Consider the following 20852-nt stretch of genomic DNA (forward strand, 5'->3'; position numbering starts at 1 on the left):
CATTATGACTCTTTGTGAATGTTTATGATATGAGACAAATTAATCTCTTACTGAATTTTTATTTCAGTATTATAACAGATAACTGCTGTCTGTTCACCACTGTGAGCCAGAATCTCAAGTGCATTACCCACACTCATCTGTCAGTCTGATTGTAGCAAAATAAATATTTTAAAGTGTTTTTTCCTTCCATGGATTATCCAAATTTACTTTCCTTTTTAATGACGTTATTGCTCTTACAGGGCATGCCTCCTGGGCCATAAACCCCATACTTGAATAATTGGATCTGTTGTCCTGGATCATCTTTTTACATCAAAAAGAACTGGTGATAAGTTGTTGAAAAAAAATCAAAAAGTAACTCTTCCTTGCTTGAGTACCATGCTCTGGGTGTACAGAAATGTGTTTTTGGACAACTGTTTTTGCAATTCCCAACATTTTATAAAATAGTTTTTTGATGGTCATAACGAAGTGAATAAGAATTGACTTGTTTGTAAAATCATAAATGTAGTTTTGGAAGGTGTTCATACTATTATTTATTTTTTTTTTACTATTATTTTTGGTATAAGCAGAGGGGGGAATTCTTTCCAAAAATAAAGCCTTGAGTTAACATAAGAATTCTCACATAATAAGCTGTATGTTATTAAAACAAAACTGTTACTTAGTAAAGACAGTTTCCTATCCTAGTTTGATGATGAATCCTTGGACACTTTAGCTGGTCCCAGTGCTGTTAAAAATATCAAATCCTATAGCACGTTTTTAGTGCTTACTTGAGTTGAAAAAATAACAAAGTCTTTAGTTATAAACAATTACTCAAGGCACATGATAGGGCAAATGAATCTTGGCTGCTCGTTAGAAATGGATGGCCTTTTTACTCTGGGTGAATAACATGAATTTAATATCTTTTATAATGCTTAGCTGTCCAGTGAATCTTGTCATAGCTAAGCTGATTGAATAGAAAAGCTCTGGAGTAGAGCCTGCTTTCTTCAGGAATGTGATTAGTAGCTTAATTATAGCACTGTGCAAATTACATATTTGATACTGTTATATGAAATAAGCTTTCAGTAATTACTGTTGGTATCAGTGTCAGTGGAAATGGAGCATTAGGGACTTGGTCTCATTTCACATGGTACCTTGGGAACAATCTTTTCTTCAGGCGTTACATAGTCTACTGTAATTCTTCGGTGGCCAAGAAAACTAGTTTTGCAGTATGAACATAAACCTTGATGTGCCTTGCTGAGAATCAGGTGAACACTGGTGGTCAGACTAAGTGAAGAAGGACAGTATGTCTGTGGCTGTGCACCAGCTGCCTTACTCTTGGCAAAGTTCCTGGGGAAGGGGGGGGGGGGGAAATGGTGTTTAAAATGCGGTTGGGGATGTATTGTCAGAGCATCTCCTTGTGGTCAGGAAAGATGAATTTCACTTGTTGTACTTAAGCAGAAATAAGCATTTTCTGTTAACATTTTGTTAACAGGTCCCAATGGTGAAAACTAGAGTAAGGATGGATCCAGTGTTTCTTCAATGCCAGCTACTAGCATTTCAAGTTTTAGGTTTCAGCAGAGAAATAGCTCACCCTAAGAGCACAAAGAAGTTGACAGAAGCACCAGGTGTGCTGTCTGTTACTTCTGTGTGTGTATACATCTAAGTGAGAAGACTGAGCTCTGAACAGAACCTCTTATTCAAATAAATACATATGCATAGCATACATATATGGTGTACAGCATATATACCTGGTGCATATTCAAATCCTGCCTTAAGCCTTGAGTTTGGAGGAGGAAGCAGAGGAAAGGATGAGAGGTTTTGTGCAGCTGTTTATGTAACCATCCAAGTGCAGCCTTGGATCATAAACATTTTGGGGCAAATGGAGGAAGCACTCTCTGTCAAAGTAGTTGTACTATGAATGCAAAGCTGAAATAAATTTGAACTGCTTATGCGCTGTCTTGTTCCTGCTCATCAGAATTTCATGTTAAAGCATTTAAATAAACTGGTGTGATATAAGTTATAATTCAGCCCAACTGAGCCCAGACAGGAACATGGGGGGTTTGATATCTGATGAGCAAGACATGGCAGAAATAACGTATTTCCTTGGGACTGAGCCCCAAACTTCTTCTTGCTGTTTAGTTAATTATATTAGGAAACACCTGTCACAGCCTGCATTCTTTTAAGCCATGTGTTGGCAAATGCATCAAGCTGCAATTTCCTAAAGCAGTGCAAGCTCAAGCAGAGAAATGATGAGAATTGCCATATACAGGGAGTTGTGGCTTCTTTGCAGTATTTTCTGACAAAACTGTGCTAGCTGCTGCAGAGGGGAGAGCAAAGTATAGGGCAGAAGAACAGCTTTTGTGTAACTGACCCACAGGAACATTGTCTTCAGGTGTCTGGTGATCAGTTTGCCCTGTCTGCCTTCTCTCTGTGGTAGTGCACTGTTCTGCAGAGGACTTGAGAAATGCGGGTAAATACTGTGCTATTTTAAACCAAGAACGTATTTTAAATGTTGTATCTGCAGAGCTACAATGCCATAAAACCCAGCGGCTCTAACTTGGAAAGTGAAAATGATCTGTCTCATATCACAGGAAGAACAGGCTGAGGACAGCTTTGGGCACAACACAAAACAGGAGCCGTGGGGGAAAGGATTTGGCTCCCTATGTCTGCAAGGCAGCCTCCCCTGGGGAAAGGAATTTGTTTCTGGCCTCTGGCTCTCCTGCACCAGCATGTTTATTGCTTAAACTTTCTCAGTGAAAGTAAGACCATGGGCAAGATTCTTGTGATTTAAAAAAAAAAAAAAGGCAAGGTTTATTCTTTTGACTTTCCTATTAGCAGTAATGTTGGGTCTGTACAAACCTTGTCTTGAATTTGGGTCATGGTGCTCTAAGAGGTAGCCAGGAAGTGCAGCTTGTGCTTCCAGGGGAATGGGCAACTAAATTCAGTCGTATAGCTTTGCAGGCTGCTTCAGGAATAGAAGCAGACAAAGCCTGTAGCTATTATAAAAATAGGAAATGCTGCTTTGGCATAAGTTTAAGCTGTTAAATAGTGTGTAAGAGCAGTTTTGCTACTGCCTGCTGAAGGCAAAAAGAAAAATACCCAGCTGAGCAAACTGTCCTTCCTGGGTTGTCTGTTCACTTCTTTCCTGGAACCCCTGTTTTGTGAGTTACCTGTTATAAGTTTATATTCATGCTGATAATGCATAAAAATATCCTGTAATGATTCATAGGTAATAAATACAAAGTTAACAATAGATTTACTTAGTTATGCCTTAGCAAATAAATGCAGAGTTCTGTAATCTGCTTCTCTCTGTGCCAGAGAGAGGCATTGATGTTTCAGACTTGCAGGCACTCAAGCAGCAGGGCTCGGCGAGGACCTTGGTGTTGGCAGCTGTATAGATGAGTAAACTGTTGGAAGGTGCTTTGTGAAAGAAGCTCTCATCCATCTTCCTAGGGGGTAGATGCAGTTTACTGCAGTAGTCATAATAAATTGATGATTTAAAACAGCGTGCAGCCCCGAATTCAGAATTAAACTATGTAAACAGCCTGCTGTCTGCTGAGCGCCTGTGTCCTTATAAGATAAGAATGGGGCTTATGAGAAAAGGAAGCTGCAAATGGCAACAGCTCCTGACTTCCTCTAAGGTTCTGCTAGTGCTAGAGCTGCTCAAAGAAAAAAATGCATGCATTATCAAACAATTAGCAGTTGGTGATTATTGATATCACTGTGAATCATATGCATTTTTCAACATGAAATGCAACTTAAAGCTGTTCGTAATTTTAAATTGTATTTTATATTCATTCAAAAGAGAGATTAGAACTATAATGTTAATCACAATTTCAGGTTAATGTGTTAATACAAATGCTAAATTGAGACCTTCATCTCTTCCCTCACTCCGGGCTCAGCAGAAACAGAACTGACTCGAGTGTCATAGGAGTTGTCTCCTTGGGCAGTTACAGCAGTGCTGCCCTGGAGAAACCTGTGCTGCTGCCTTCTGGGCTGAGCACACAGGCACGGTGCTTTGAAATTAGAAACAGCCAGATCGGGGCCCAGCATGCCTTTGGTACACACAGGTGCAATTTAAGCAGCTGACCCGAGCTTGACAGTAAGAGGGAGGAGAGTTGGCTGTGGCCACATGCTTGCTTTTCTCTGGATTTAAGATGCTTGCATGCTAGGAAAGTGAGGAATTCAGGATAACAGGAAATTCAGTTAGCTCAAGATCTCAAATTATCCTTTAAGTAGCTATCTGATTGAGATTAACTCTTAAATTGCTGTCAGGGTGCTGTCATCATTGGCTGCTTATATTTTTTGCTTGATGGTTGGAGTACACTTCCAGGAGAAGCAGCAAATAGCCTGGGCTTTTTTTTTTTAGACTGAGGAAATTTGAGCCTACGTTTGTGACTCTGGTGGTTGCTGCCAGGGAGGCTGTAGGATTCATCCAGTCCTTGGGCCATGCACCCACATGTGGTCATTTCTGTGGGACTAAGGGCCATCAGCAAGAGCAAGCCAATAAAGAGAGAACTAAGCACTAAATTTCGTCAAGCCAAGGGGTGCTCCAGCCCAGATCTCCAACTTCTTGTACGGAGGAGTTCTCCAGAAAAGGTGTCCTTTGCTGAGGCTGGTGGTGGAGGGGCAGGGATGCTGGGTAGTACTGTGTCCCTGTGGCCATGGAGAAGGGAGTGGGAATAATTCGTATGGTAAGTATATGGGCTGGTAGTCAGAAGAAACATTACTCACTCTGTTTCTCCATTAGGTCATGGCTGTATCTTTCAAAAGGTTTCTTCTCCTTCCAGCAATTAGTCAGCCCATGGTTCTGCTCAGTACTACTGGTGCTTGCTTGGGGACAGGAAGCTTTGACTTGTGGGCTGGTCTGAAGGTGTTGATTCCTTTCACCTACAAGGTCCCTCAAGAAAGGAAGCAAAGAGAGCTGCTCCTCCCTGCAACGTTACTGAGGAACAGTGTTGCCTGTCCTTAATGGATGTGTATGCTTCTGCCTCGTCTTGCTCCATGCCAGAGCTCTTTACTGGGGTCAGACAAAGTGAAGTGTCTAGTGGCAGTGCTAGCTTAAGGATGCTCTGGTCTCACTCCTACAGATCTACTGCAGTGTGGTGTCATCCCAGGTCTACCAGTAAGAATTCAAAATACTTTTTGCAGGTGAGCTGATGTTTGCTATCCTGGTTCGCAGCTTATCACCACAGTTGTCCCGCAGGCCTTGTCTGAACAGACACCATGCAGGACAGAGGCTGATCTGAGCAGCGCGTAGGCAGGACAGAGCACCCAAAGGAGGAAGCTAGGGCCTGAAACTACTTAGATTCTCTTTGTCACAGATCTGTTTGTACTTTGAATCTGCCCCGTGCCCAATTTTAAAAGCTGCATGGGCGCCCATACCAACTTGCCCCTATCTTTTAAAACATAAATATTAGCTTGTAAGTGTAGGCTTTTAACTTCCCCTTCCTGGTGTCTAAAATTCACAGGTAAACTAGAACTGTAAAATCCAGCTTCAAACATGAGGAAAGTGCGTCATACACGATTGGTTGGTGTTTGGTTTGCTAACCACTGGATGTCACTGCTGCTCCACAAAGAGATTCTCCCCAGCTCCCTTCGCTGTGGGACTGGACATACGAGAGCAGAGGATTTCGGGTTTTGCCACTCAAATAATTGAACAGAAATCACTTTTCTTGGGAAAATTGCCTGAGAGATTAAAATATACATTAACTGCTTATATCTAAAGCAACAACTATGTTTCAAAATTCTAATTCCCAATGCAAGGTAAGAGAAAAGATTGTGTATGCAAATTACTGCAGTCTGTTACATTCAGGGGCTTGATGAGTTGGAATGTTGCCTGTCTAGTAAGTGAGATCAAGTCCCTGCAAAAAATTAGAAGTGTGATTTAGAAGTATAAATGTAGTGTTTTTAAGGCTTACAAACCGTATATTTAGCAACATGTGATTTTTTTAAGTTTAAGTAAAATGTGCTGAGAGATTTGGGGAGATTAAGTTGGGTTGGTAGAAAAAAAAACTAAACCTCTGCTTTTATGTTTTAAAAATATATTAAATACAGATCAAAAAAGCTTATAAATTGCTCACAGATGTGGTGTTCAATTCAATTTTTGTAATAGGTTTGTTTTTTAAATATGCTAAATTACTGTCTTTCATTCTTATGCCTTTAACCATTTTGTTCCTATATTATTTGCTTACACTACAGAAAGTGGAAGAAATAAGCACACACAAGATTTTGGTTTGTTGCAGCATTTGCTTTGTTTCTTTTGTTTGTTGAAGGCAGTCTGAAATGTCATGGCTGTCTGTCTTTTTAATTGGAAAGCAAAAGTTTCCAATGAAAACTTTCAAAGATGTCAGTCAGCAGCACCAGATACTGCCTTCTTCTTCAAGGCAGTATCTGTTATTAATGTTCTGTTATTAACCTGCTGTTAAACGCGCAACAGAAAACCTTTCTTTAAACAGCTGACTTAACACACCTAGTCAGCCTCTCCATTTTATCTCCACAAATAGCTAAATAAGTTGTCGACAACTTAAATTCTTGTGCTAGAGATTGAAGTATTGTGACTTGTAATCAGATGAAATCTCTGAGAGGAGTTTGTGGAAGAAAAGCATTAGTGGCCTGATCCATATATAAATAAATAAAAAAAGTAAGTCTAGTACCTGTGTATTGGTACCTTATAAATACAATGAGCTGCAGGTACTTCAGGCATAAAAACAATTGAGAGGGAGGCTTTTAGACATTAAACCGTACTTCTAGAGATTATGCTGTTGTAGAGATTGCTTACACCAAGCTTGACTAAGGGAGGAAAGGCCTGATCAGATAGCTCTTAGCTGCAGAGTGATTTGATTCAGTAATTTTCATTTCCCTCAGGAACAAAATGGATAGTTTGTTTCTATCAGCCTCAGTTTTTCTTTCTTCTGGTGGGTGAGGACTATGCATCAATGCTGTTACCAGGCAATAAATGAAATAATTCCTTCTTGACCAAAGAAATGCTGTTTAAATATCTATAGACCAGTTAGATGAGTCCTTTCCATGTGTAACTTAATTTAGTTTCATAAAACCTGGTGATTTCTGGTGAAAAAGGTAATTTCTTTCCAAACAGAGGAATGTTTCTTTGCATTTAATAAGCTTTTTAATGTATATTGGAAAATAAAACTATGTAGGTTTGTGCATCCATAAGTTTCAAAGTTTTCATTTGTAAAGAATAATTTCTTAATACATAAATGGGTATCTTTGGAAAAAGTCAGATTCTCTCTGGTAGAGACTTTGCTTGCTTTACTTGTCTTCTGCACACTGAAATCTGGGTCTGCATCTCTGGATTCTGTGATAGGAGGTATATTGCATTTGGAAGAGGGGACTGGTGATCAGGTAGGAAAACTTCAAGGTATAGAAATACCTGGACTGGTTGTAATTAGGGAGACTGAATAGTCTAATTTAGGGCTGCAGCTGGGGAAGCAAACATGACAATTGCAAAATAAATGCATTGTTGATAAATGTGATTTAATGAATGTTGAAAAGTGTGGCTGAAATACTTGTGTTGCTTGCCACTAAATCATCTGTAATCCCTCAGGAAAAAAAGACGTGAGTTCTTCCAGACACTTTGTGTGGGAAAACTATGTAGTATGTGGAGGGAAAAATGTAATGAGTGGAAAAAGTAAAAGGATGATTATGCCATTATGTTCATTCACTTGCATGTCCTTTGCCCAGAGTGTTGTCTTCAGTTCTTGTGATATAGGCTGCTGCCTGTATAATTTCAGCAACAGGAACAGGATTCAAAGGCAGTGACATTGTTTAGGGAATACACAGTCAGAAAGTCTAATGCTGTCTTGTGTGGATATGGGCAATCTTGCTGAAGGGAGGGACAAGGATGGGTTGCATTTTTTCCTTATAGTTAAACAACACAGTGAAATTGAAATGCAGAATGTTTTAAATGGATGCAGAAGTGCTTTTTGTGGCACAGAGTTTTACTGGTACAGATGGTTCATTTGAAAAACTTAGTAGGAATGAACATAGGAACCAGTCATGTTTCTGATGTCACTCTTTTTTGGTATTGGTCAAGACATAAGAAAAATGAAAATAAATAAGAAAGATACAGTCAGATATATGTTTGACTGAACCTGTTGCTTGAATATCCACCCAATGCATTTGTGGGGATAGAAACCATTTATTTTAATCAATATTTGCATTTTATTATTGTGCTAGCATTTATTAGAAAATTTTAAATAGGCATAACACTCGAATAAGCCATAAATTCTTTATCTTTATCTAAAATTTAGTGGACAGTGTTTAATTTCAGTGCTTAATTTATCACTACTCTATTGAGTTTTTGGCACAATTTTTGTATCTGTTCAAAATATACTTACTGTTGCACAAATTTGGCCAAAGCGGGCTGTTATTTGGGCATCATACCTCTGTAATGTGCTGCTTGAGCTGTATGATGTTTTGTGTCATGATTCATCTAGAAGATCACCTTCAGTGAAGATTTCATGTGTGGAAAGATGATCAAGCAGTTCAGTAAATCACTGATAAAACTAACACAAGGAAATCCTTTTACAGATGCAAATTCTGGCATTACGATGAAAACCTGCTCACCTCCAGTGTCGTCATTGTCTTCCATAACGAAGGATGGTCCACACTCATGAGGACAGTTCACAGTGTGATTAAGAGAACACCAAGGAAATACTTGGCAGAAATTGTGCTGATTGATGATTTCAGCAACAAAGGTACGTTGGCAATATTAACACACTGCTTGCAGAAAAGGAAAATTCATTGCTTTAAAAATAGGTTTCTTTTGATTTATTACCTGACATGGACTGAGTTGACTCTGCAGGAAAAATAAGTTAATTCTTCACAGTCATTTCAGTTTTCAGTGAAGGGAAAACTCTTTTCCAGTGAACTGCTTTCATAAAGGTGGTGATCCTTTTCGTGTTAGGTTCCCTTCTACAGCTGTGGAGGTGTATGTAGGAGAAAGTTGGAAGAACTGGTACCTCTGTCCCCTCTTGTGAAAATAAATAGTTTTAAGTGTATTGAAGGAGTTTGAGTTAAGTTTATTATAAATAATTTATTTTTATTTTCTTATTCTGTGGAGGAATCGAGATTCCCTTTTTTTTTTTTAACTGTAATAAAAATGTGTCTAAGGTTATTGAATTATTCTGATTCATTTTCACTATCTTTTTATTTTTTAACATATTTTTAAGCGCATGTTGACTTCTGCCTTTATTTGAGACCTGCATATCTATGTTTTCAAAAGTCCAGAAATTTTTCTCTTCCTTTGTGATGTATGTCTGGTCTTGGTTTATAGTATGTATTTATGTGTGATTCTTACAAATATAAACATACATTGACGTTTTTCCTTTAGTAGTAGTGTCTTCAGGGCTAATACAAGTCAAGGCTGAATCCAGAGAACTGAAAGCAGTATGGTAGAGATTCAAATATAACATGATTGATATAGACAAAATCACTGTTTTTAAACTTAAACTTAATGTACTATTTTGATATTTGTTTAAAAAAAAAAAAAAAAACAGTCAAATTTTGCGAGATTTTATTCTAACGTAGTTCTGTAGTTCTTCAATACAAGTAGACAGAGAAAAAGAGTAGTGGCATAAATGAGAACATTTTAGATATACAAGAAATGTATTCTTTTAACTGAGAATGTTTAGACATTAGTTACTGCCTCTGACTTTCTCCTTTCAGACAAATTATTTGATTTCTTTTTCCCTTGTCTGCTATTAGCATAGCAATAATAGCACATATGCCTTGCCCACAGGTTTATGGGAATAAATCCATAAAACCAGCAAAATATTCAGGGATCAAGATGATGGTGAGCCAAAAATAAATAAATAAATAAATTTAAAAAAAAAAAAAAACCACAAACTTTTGGTAGGATAAAGATTTGTAGGAAATGAAAATCTGAGATGAAAAGAGAATGTCTTCAATAGCTTTACCACTGCAAAAAAATCATGGTTTCAAATCTTTGCTCTTTGCATGTTGTATAATGCTATGTGGCTCTGATTTTGCGGGGCAGTTTCTCAGCAGGGCTAATCCATCATTTTGTCAAAACTTTGAGGGTATACAATGACAATTTCTTTTAGATGATGGTGATGAGCCAGGGTAGGCTTTTAGGAGTATGAGCAAGTTTGAGCTGGTCAGGAGCGTAGGATACACTCCCTTTGCCCTCTGTGTTTGTGCAATAGCTGAACTGGGCAGTGGCACAGAAAGCTGATGACTGTGCTGAGGCTCTCCCTTTTATCAAGTGATCTGGGCTTGTCCCAGCTCCAGCCTCACAGCAGGAGTTGTTTTCTGCTGTTCTGCCCGCTATAAACCCTATGTTTGAAATCATCATGCAGTTGGGATTGACTTTTTTGAGTATAAGTTGCTATTAAAGATAATTAATACCTACTAATTTTTACTTCGTACCCGTGGGTAGGTATCATTTTCTGTTTGTTTTTACAGGAGAGGAAAAGTATTGTAAACTTGACTACATCTGGCTTAGTCTAATAAAGATACTGAATGTTACATTATAGTCTCCCGTATCCTTTACGGCCTTTGAGAATTTGGCTTAGATATACACACACGCTATAAAACAAAAATATCTTCTCTCCTAAGGGATATAATTTTAATAATTCAGTCAGCAGACATGTACTGTGTGTTTCCTTTTCGGCTGGGATCACAGCTTTCCTTCAGAGCCATTCAAGGGCTGCCCGAGTGAGCAGCATAAAGTAACTACAATGCTGATGGTCTCTAGAAACATTACCAGGCGTTTACTAATGATTGGGCTCAGTGTTTGGGTTGCACGAGTCATAGCTGACTCCGTGCTATATATATGTAATTTACAGAATGAGTTTGGCATAACTGGTACTACAGTTTTCCAGTACCTGATTATTATTAAATAAAGGTACTGTTTTTCAAGAAATTTGTTTTCGAACGCAGAACTTATGCTCTTTGCTCACATAAGCATGGCTAGCAGATACAGCTAGCCTAGAACTAACACCAGCAGACCCTTGTCTTTATTTTTCCCACACTTCATTTTCCCAAATAACTTTAGGTTAGAAAATTGAGTAAAGCAAGCACAAGATGAAATGTTCTCATGTGCAAGCGACTCAAAAACAAGCAGGGACTGGAATGACTCTGAACACCTTGCTGCAACTGCACTATTTCCCTATAACAATTCATTAAAGTGCTTTAGGCTATTACTTGGTAAACATAATTAACTTAATTTCAATAATTCAAATTGCATTCTAGATGAAAAAAGTGGCTGAGGGAGGAGAATCTTGCTCTACTTCTTTCTCCCCAGAGAAAAGCACGAGCTAGTACAGCCTGCGCAGCGTGCCAAGCTGCCTAAAGAGATCTCCAGTTGTTAGGAGAGCTGCGAAACACAAACACCCTTCCCCATAGCAGAGCTGCTCAGGGCTTTTTCTTCTTCGGCCAGAACAGAGGTGGTGCCGATTGAAGTTCAGGACTTTCTCCTTCCCCTCCTGCTTTCAGGCCACTTGCTTCGTGTCTGCCTTTCCTTACATACCTTACAGGGAGACACAGTTGCAACACTTGGAAAATGTTATTTTCATTTGAGTTCTTTGTATAAAGTCAGCTGGGAGCAGTCTGTTTGCTGTTTGACACTGCCTTCCTTCCGTCATCTCTTCTGCAAACAGTTGAGCTGCACGGAGAGATGTGCTGAATTCAGATCCAGCTTTTTTTTTTATTTGCCAAACTCAGAGAGAACAGTAACAGGAAGATGATGCCAAGCTAATTGAATTATGCTAGTTCCGATATTTTCAATGAAAAACCCTGCACTCATTTGTACTAGAATTGAAAAATCATTGCAGAGCTACCATGCTGTTGGTGTGGCCACACTGCTGCCCATATATTCTATGCTTCAGAGTTTCTTGTACAGATCAAAACTATTTTGCTGCTAGCATTAGCTGTGCAGAGAATGCAGCTGGTCTGGAAGGGCAGCGAGGGCTCTTAAAGTACGCTTTCCTGCAGCTCTCTGCAAGTGCAATTGTGGGTATGTCTGCAGCAACTAGTTACACATTTACATATCAGCAGTATTTCTTCCTGAAGAATGCAGGTCAAAATCTCACTGATGCATCTGCCTTTTGTAGCCGATGCACCTAAAAAGAGTGACTACGAACATGGCAGTGTTCACAGTAGTGTTTAAAGGATTTGTCTGTGTTTTGCATTTATGTGTTTTTTCTTTATGGCTGTCTGATGCAGCATCCCCTACGATAACAAAAATGGGAAATAATGAGCACAGACAGGTAACAGCGTTTTTATTAGCTTGCTTAATAGTGCTCACGGGGTAGGGGGGGAACTGAAGCGTGAATGAGCACCCATATTCAAACTGAGAGCTCTGCACCAGCAGCGTTACAGCACAGAGCACTGGGAGCTTGAGGGAGGACTTCTGGTACTGTTTCTCTAGTTCTTGAAATGACATCCATGTGCCAAGGAAATAAAACAGAGTTCTCCTCCTCCCCACCCTACGTTGTAATCTGCAGCGCCTAATGCCTTTTGGAGAAAAGACGTGTTTTTTAAAAGCATTGATTCATGCTGTAATCATGCACTGAGACATGGGAGAACCACCCAAACAAGGGAAGACCAGATTGGTGGTTGTAGTACCTTGGGGGGGGGGGAGGGGGGGGGTGAAGCAGCTGTTTTCAAACAGAAAATAAAATACTTTGAGGCTGTTGACAGATATCATAAATACACCTTTTAGGTGAGTGACATTTAATACTGGCCAAACAGTATTTCTAACTGTAAAAGGATCAGGTTTTTATACGCTACTGTCACGCAGCCTTGCAAAGCCAAGTCCTTATAGTATGGGAAAGCGGGAAAATTCAGTTTTCCTGTGGGAAATAGCACTTGCTGCTAGCCCAGGCACAGTTTCAGATAATGGACTGCAAAGTCCTGAGACTTATGCTGTAGAAAAGCTTTACACAATCAATATTACAGGTTTTTACAGCTCCCTGTGAACCTTACATAGTTGAACATTTGATAACTAAAACATTTGGATTCACAGGCAGGAGAGCTGGAAATAACTTCAGGGTTTAAAAACTCTGAAACATTCCTGACAGTCCTTTTGTAGCATGTATTTGGTATTTTCAGAATAAATGATGGTGTGATATAGAGATTCTCATAGTACCATTTCAGGATGACCTCATAACTCTCTTGAATTTAGCCTTTAAAAGTGTATATAACAGCTTTCATATCACATATTCTATATATAATACATGGCATGTTATTCTATAGAGTGTAAGTGATAAAATTGTTCTTTCTCTAGTTTGATATTTATATACTCTCAAAGTTTTTCTAATGCACAAGGGTTTACAAAAGACATTGTAAATGTGTGTGGGAAAGGAGAAGAGGTTACATAAAACTTGCGCCTGAGAAAACTTTTTTTTTTTTTTTTTTAATAAAGTTGAAGAGGAGGGATTCTACCAGTATTAAAAGATTACTGGTTTGGAATATTTTCTGGTCTTTGGTAGAACTGCTGAATTTTAAGGTTTGGAAACTTCACTTTTAACAAATAAACATTCATATTTCAATTATTTATATTTAGTTTCTGTTTAAACTTGACATTTTTTGAATACTTCTGTTAAGAATAGAAAATATACTAAAACGTAAGGTGCAGCAAACTCCAGACTCTAGTCATTTCAATTCAAGGTGCAGACAATGCTGTAGCTGAAGCACCTTGATGGATACATACCCATTCTCCTGGCCATGCCACATCTGGTGTTTGCCCAAACAGAAAACAGAGTCACCTTACCCAGCAAAAAAATACTTTTCAGGTTGATTTCTGCCAGACAAATGGCTTGTGTGGCCCCAAGGTTCAGCACTGGTGCTAGGTGTAGGATATGCTCCCAGAGGAGCCAGAAGCAGTAGAGGAGGAGAAAGACCTGCTATTCTTCATGGCAGCATGCTCTTAGGTCAGCCCAGACACGTTACCTGCCTGACCCTCCAAGTGTAGACCTGCTGTGGGTGCCTCTGCTCTAGCTTAGGTGGCTCCTTTTGGGTCCCCTCTGGGAGACCCTGGAGCTGGAGGCCATTCTTTCCAGCCTTTCAGTACAAAAATAGATTTCAAATGAACAGCAATAGTTAAATTAGTGTAGCCTCAAACTGCAAGCGCCTGACTGCCAGCCCTTCTGCCTTTCTGAATTTTCTCAACAGAGTCAGCTGTGCGAAAATATTATGCAACACTAGCGTCCTTTTTTCAATTTGTGTGGTAGGAATGTGGTTTCCAGATTAGTTTGGCAAAGCTCAATGTGCAAATCCAGATCTGTAAGCATTCAAGTGTAGCTGAATTTGATTGATTGATTATCTGTTAACTCATCCCTTTACTGACCAAGTCCCTTTGGCTAAAGTGTTCCTGTACTTTTTTCATTCTGTAGGTTTGTAGCATGATCATCAGTATGAAGAGCTACAGGTCATCCACTGCAGTTTTGGCCCTCCAATTATTCCTTTTATTATTTTAATTGAAAACACCACCACAAGTGGAGAGAGATCTAGATGAGGGAGGGGAATGACTTGAGTATGGTGGGCTTTTGTCTCAGGTTTCCAGATTTCATAGGCTGACACACAGTTTTGTATGTCAAAAAGAAAGTCAATGAAGAAAAATGTTAAACTGAAAAGTTATGCTTTCTACTGTATATGTGACATCTGCTGAGGAAAGGTCATATGCTGAAATTTAGAGAATCCTCTGTTGGTCTATGTGGTTGAAATATACATGAAGACTTGAAAGTCACTCCTTGATATATTAAAGTGACTGATAATTTTTCACCCAGCTCCCCTGTGGTGTGGACAGCTTCACCTGATTTTTCTTTAAATGTGATTTTAAAAGATGAACTTGTGCCACAAAGCCAGAGAGCTCCAAGGCTTGATCCCTTCAGGTTTAGTGTTTGTGAACAGCAGCACAAGTAGTTGAATTCAAGATTCTGTAAATCCTCTGTGTCTGTAGGTATTAAGTAGAGATGGATATGAGTTACACTGGGAATACAAAACTGATTATTACTAAACTTCACCCAAGTATTTTTTTCTTTGTTATTTTATAGCACACTTAAAGGAAAGACTAGATGACTACATTAAACAGTGGAACGGCCTGGTGAAGGTATTTCGAAATGAGAGGAGAGAAGGTTTAATCCAAGCTAGAAGCATTGGAGCCCAAAAGGCTAAACTTGGACAGGTAGGAACCAGCTCACAAACAAGTCTTATATATTTTTAATTTGACTCCTTTTAAGCTTCATTTTTCTGCCTCTGATATCAAAGTATGGCAATGTAAAATAAAGTTAATTCAATCTTTGTGATACCCTGTATAGAGATAAAAGTGACTGTACATCTGCTTCCTTGTTTTTCTCTTTTGAAGGTTTTGGTTTACCTTGATGCCCATTGTGAGGTGGGAATTAATTGGTATGCGCCACTTATAGCTCCTATATCCAAGGACAGGTAATGTTCTACTATGATTTCCAGTGCCTGGCCTCTTAGGAAGGAAAAGTCAGAGTAACAATCCATGCTTTTCAAATTCAAATCAATATGTTGTATATCTATATCAATATATATCTATTTCAAGCTACATCAATATTTGCTGAATTAAGGTTTTGTCAACTCCCAGCAAAAAAGCTCCGTAAGGAGGAAGGAAAATATCCAAGTAAATTTCCAGATAGTTTATTTCAATTGGTATACTGAATATTGTGCTTGTTGTAGATTAAATATAAAACAACTCTTGTCTTTTGCAGTGATCTGAGGGGCAGTTACAAAGTGTTCTGTTGTAGCCGAGTAAGGACCCTGATTAAGCAAAGTGTTTATTATAAATAAACAAAATTGTGATTTTGGGTCAGAGAAGTAATGGTAAGAATTCTGATTTAACAGGGACTTAAAGCCCCTGTGATCTCAAGAGTTTGATAACTAGATAGAGGTTAAAAATGCTCGCATGCTTCCACTGAGTGTGCATTACTGTTTTACGTGCCATAGAGGTAGGAGGAGGAGGCAGCTGCAGAGGCTCCTCCGGCACTGCCTGCAGAGGATGCAGGTGCGGGAGGTGCTGGCAGCTCTGCAGCCTCCATCCAAGCGCTGTCCCCTGGCACAGCGTGCTGGTCCCTCAGCACCCAAGGGAAGAGCTTGGCATTATCGCTTCTTGTTGCCTCCCCCACGTGTTTTTCCAGTCTCATACGGGATTTGTATTAAAAAGATGGAAGCACTCTAAGAAGAAAATAAGATTGCAGTTTGGTCACTGGGAGAATTTGGGGAGAATAACAAGATGATGTCTTTTCCTTGTCAAATGCTGTATATGACAGATCATAATGAGGAGCACATTGCAAATTAAAAAAGAAAAATTCTTTGCAGGCCGTTGCTAAAAGAGCACCAATAACATATTTTTTATCCTTAAAGGCTGGATTTGCAGCACAGTTGGACAGAACAGTGAACATCCATACTTGCACTAGTAAAGTGTTTATCGTACTTACTGGCAGCTAAGATCTAATATGAATAGAAATTATAGAAGATAATAATACTGTGAGAGTTTTAGCCCTCTAAAGGCTCCTCTCTTGCCTCCAGCAATGTTTTCTTAGAAGACCAATGTCAAGAAGAACACATACAGGAAAAACTGTAAATGAATTGATGTATTAGCATTTTAGACTGAACTTTCCTGCTTCCAGAATGTCTTAAAACAACATAAAGAAAATCCTCTCTCTTTTTTCTAATGAGGCCTCCTTTTGCAAATAATGTTTTTGAGTGACTTTTCATATAAACTACTCCATGAGGAGATTAATAATTGATGGTGTAAATTTCAGATTAGACTTCAGATTACTCTTACTCTTCTTAAATTGTATCTTGCTCTTTCTTTCCCTTCTATAAACGTTTCAGAACTACATGTACTGTACCTCTAATAGATTACATAGATGGGAATGATTATTCCATCGAGCCACAACAAGGTGGGGATGAAGATGGTTTTGCCAGAGGGGCCTGGGACTGGAGTTTGCTATGGAAACGAATTCCGTTAAGCCACAAGGAAAAGTCCAAACGAAAACATAAAACTGAGCCTTATCGGTAAAGAAAGCTGTTTACGTGTCGCGGATTGTAATGAATAACTGTCTAAAGCCTTTCCTTCTTCCCTCCTCCCTCTTCTCCCATGAACCACGATTGGCACACGTGTCCCACGCGGGTCCCTGCACATAACCGCATCCTCCCTGCCACCATCTGCCGCCCCGCAGAACCACATGCACTGTACCACTGATAGATGTCATAGATGGCAACACTTATAAGATTGTGCCGCAAGGGGGTGGTGACGAAGATGGGTTTGCTAGAGGAGCATGGGATTGGAGTATGCTATGGAAGAGGGTTCCCTTGACCAAGCGAGAAAAGGAAAAAAGAAAGACAAAAACCGAACCGTATCGGTAATCACTAAATCACTTACCTGTTTCTTTTTTCTTAAGTAGCTATTGATCCACTAAAACTTGCATGTACTTTTAAGCCTGAAAATCTTCATATTGCTAACCATGACAGCTGCTTTGTTTAATCAGACCTGTTTGCTGCAACTGATTACTTGACCAAAATAGTTTTGCTACCTTCCGCTGCCTCTCCACTCCTGCTCTTGTGTGGTTAATAGGGTGTACATCAGAATAACATGGTTTTGCTTGGTGAGAAAAAGCATTGTATGACTTCATTTCCAGTGAAAACTTTATTTAGCTATGGTATTTTTGAAAAGTAGTGTTGGAAACAAAAGCTCTTATTTAATCATCTGATTTGAAATAATGAGCATGCTGTGAGTATTTGTAACAGCTGGTAATGCATAAAATCTGTAGGTTGCTGTCATGGCTTGATGCATGCATACAGCTCGTGGGTTATGCATGTACATCAGAAAAATGCCTTTTGTCATGTTTCTCCCACTTGCTTCATAATAGATCACATCTGACAAAGATGCATACTATTTAAGAATTTTGGCTACATATTTTCTAAGGTCTGAATTTGCTTGGGGATTTTACTTTAATACATATAACCTGAAGAAAACCAAAATTTATTTTCTGGGAAAACTCCAATGATTTTCACATAAGTCCCACCTTTTTCTTTGGCTTTGTAGGGGGGTATATGTTTTCTTCCCTGCAAACAGAAACTGGCTAGAAACCCTAGCTTACATTTCTGGATTGCTTTTCAAGACTGGGAGGCTGCGGTTCTGCTGGTTTTTATTACTTTCCCCTTCACACTTAACTAATCGTGTTACTACATTTGAAAGCAATCTTCACATCTTCAGAATCTAATGTCTTCTATTGCTTGTATGTATGATTTAAGCACTGTAAGAACTTATGTTGGTAATTCCCTCTCCTCACCCATGATTGTTCTTTGCTAAAATGGCAACACATGCAAGGAAGTTACAAAGCTTTGATCTGTTTTGTGTACAATCTAAATAATACCATTTTCTGACAAGGCTGTCCACATTGGAACTTTAATACTCGCTCAGAGGGGGATAAACTATTTCAAACATCACTGTTGTGCTCTGTGTTTACCATCCAAACAGGTCTTAAAATCCTTTAAAATGTTCCCAGAAACACACAACACATGTTCTCAGAATGGTTTAAAAGATGACTTTATTTTTAATAATACTTTGATAGTTACAGTGCCTTTTCTAAAAAGAGATGTTCCCTGCATCGGTTATGGCTGGGCTCTAGGCGTTTTGTTGCAGAAAAACCAAGGCATATAAGACCAAGTAATGGCTTTGCTTAAATTGTAGACATGATTGCCTAGTTTAAAAAGAAAACAAAACAATAATGAAAAAAATCCTCAACACCTTAAACAACTTATGGTAATGGGGGAGAATCGCCCCAGGACCAAATCCCACTTTCAAAAATACTGTGCTTACCCCTTTTTATCTTGTAAAATAAACTACTGAGCTTATGTGGATTTTACTGTGTTTTTTAACACACTTGATGGTGTGTTAAAGGCCAAGACCGATACTCCGGCATTCGAGGCCTCTCTACACTTGCCAGGTCTTTACGGTGCTCAGGGAAGCCAGCAGCGCAGGCAAGCCACAGGGCTGTGCGATGCCATGTGCTTCTCCCTGCTGTGCTTACTGGCTTCCTGATCCTCCAGTCCCTCTGGGGCAGCAGCAAGGCTGGAAGAAAATCCCACAAGCAGACAAGAGGAAGGAAGGGGGCATTCAGGAGGCACTCAGCATCTGATCAGGTGGTCTGGACGGCTAAGTTTGCTGTGCTGCGGGCCACCCCATGTCACCTTTTCCTTGCCACCATTTTTAATCCCCAACCTAGTGGGGACTGCAGGTTTATCCACTAGTGGTTTTTTTGTTTGTTTGTTTGTTTTTATATTTATTGATCCTTAGGGGGAAAATGTTTGGTATGTGTGCAGGAAATGGCTTAACATATTCTACTCTCCATTTCCATGTAAGCAAGCTGCCAGAGAGTTTTGGTTAGTTTCTGCACAAATGTTCCAGTCCTAGTCACAGCATCTTTTTGACACATTAAAACTTGTTAATTGAACTTTGGCATATGTAGAGGGATTTACAAAGCCTTTTTTTTAAAAAAAAAAAAAAAAAAAAAAAAAAATTAAACCAAAATGGAAACCTAATATGCCTTGATCCAGGCCCTCTTAAAAATTTCACAGAGGGTAATGAAAAGTGTTTCACATGATGGAGGTAGAAAAAGAGCCAGAGGGAAAAAGTAAAAAGCCATCATTTAACCAGGAAAACTCTGTTGCTTGTTTAACAGTAAACATCAGTTTCAATGTGGCAGCTCTGCAGAACATATACTTAAGTATGTTATATGGTCTCATCCCTTATATCAGAAACTTGAATGTCTGTTCAGTGAAAAATGTCTTGCCACAATGACTCCTAGCATTTTTCTAATAGAAGCATGGTGGCTGGCTGCATGATAACTCTGACCAAAATTTTGTATAATTTAAAAAAAAAAAAAAAAAAGATTTGCAACCTCACTAAAAATATACACAGGTCATTTCAGGAAATCACTGGAAGCTTATGACAAAGCTTTAAGATTTTTCAGTGTATTGCCATTAATCTAATCTTTATTACATGTTAACAGCAAATTGCTTCCTTGATTGGTGCTTTCTCTGAATGTTATCTAATCCTTTTGGCAGGAGGAATTACACTGTATTCTTCTTTCAGGTCTCCCGCAATGGCTGGTGGATTGTTTGCCATTGAGCGTGATTTCTTCTTTGAACTCGGTCTCTATGATCCAGGACTTCAGATCTGGGGTGGTGAAAATTTTGAAATTTCTTACAAGGTAACACTAAATACTGAAAACTTTCCTCTTGGCATCCTTGCAAACTTAGGGTCAGGAGCTATCAGACATGGCTTAGCAAAGAGACCCAATTGCAGAGCAATCTAGATTTCAGTAATGGTTTGGGATCACACATGCTCCCCTGAATATCCAAACTGAAACCAGACTGGCAAATTAGATAGAGGAGGAGGAAAACCTGAGTACTCTCAGGGTGTGTATGTGTTTATAGAAAAATGTTTTTTCTAACAAAAGAGAAAAAGAAGCACTTGGTTTGTGCATAGATGCATGTAAAGTATACAAGGATGCTACCAGAAGTAATCTATCCTGGTTTCTTCCTCCTTGCCATTTTTCTGGATGAAGAATGGTTTCATGTACTTTTCAAAATTTCAAGAACTTCTCTACAAGAGAAATCTTCATGATTGAAGCACTAACTGCATAATTCATAATCATTGCAGAAGATCTTATTTTCAATCCCAGGCATATGCATACTCTTCAGTTAGCAGGAAATGTAAGATGATGATCATTAGCTTCTGGTAGCATCAGTATTCGTAATGACACAAGTGGCAGACAGCAGGAATCTGTCCCAATTAAGAAACGAAAGTGGAGACATCTAATATCCTCAGCAGTGATCTGTGAAATCGTAGCTGA

At 39.0% G+C, this 20852-nt stretch overlaps 1 protein-coding gene across 2 annotated transcripts in view; it reads left to right on the top strand.

Moving 5' to 3' along the window:
- Positions 1-20852, top strand: part of GALNT7 (polypeptide N-acetylgalactosaminyltransferase 7) — a 71023-nt gene that overhangs the window by 38941 nt on the left and 11230 nt on the right. Inside the window, exons 3-7 of one of the 2 annotated variants that reach the window (XM_068681229.1) lie at positions 8530-8696; positions 15018-15148; positions 15329-15408; positions 16825-17007; positions 20090-20207. In XM_068681229.1, the coding sequence (XP_068537330.1) occupies positions 8530-8696; positions 15018-15148; positions 15329-15408; positions 16825-17007; positions 20090-20207 (679 nt within the window). Of the gene's footprint in view, positions 1-8529; positions 8697-15017; positions 15149-15328; positions 15409-16824; positions 17008-17171; positions 17355-20089; positions 20208-20852 lie in introns of both variants that reach the window. The other variant, XM_068681231.1, reaches the window with a different exon arrangement.

Source organism: Anas acuta, chromosome 4, assembly GCF_963932015.1.
Source record: "Anas acuta chromosome 4, bAnaAcu1.1, whole genome shotgun sequence".
NCBI lineage: Eukaryota > Metazoa > Chordata > Aves > Anseriformes > Anatidae > Anas > Anas acuta.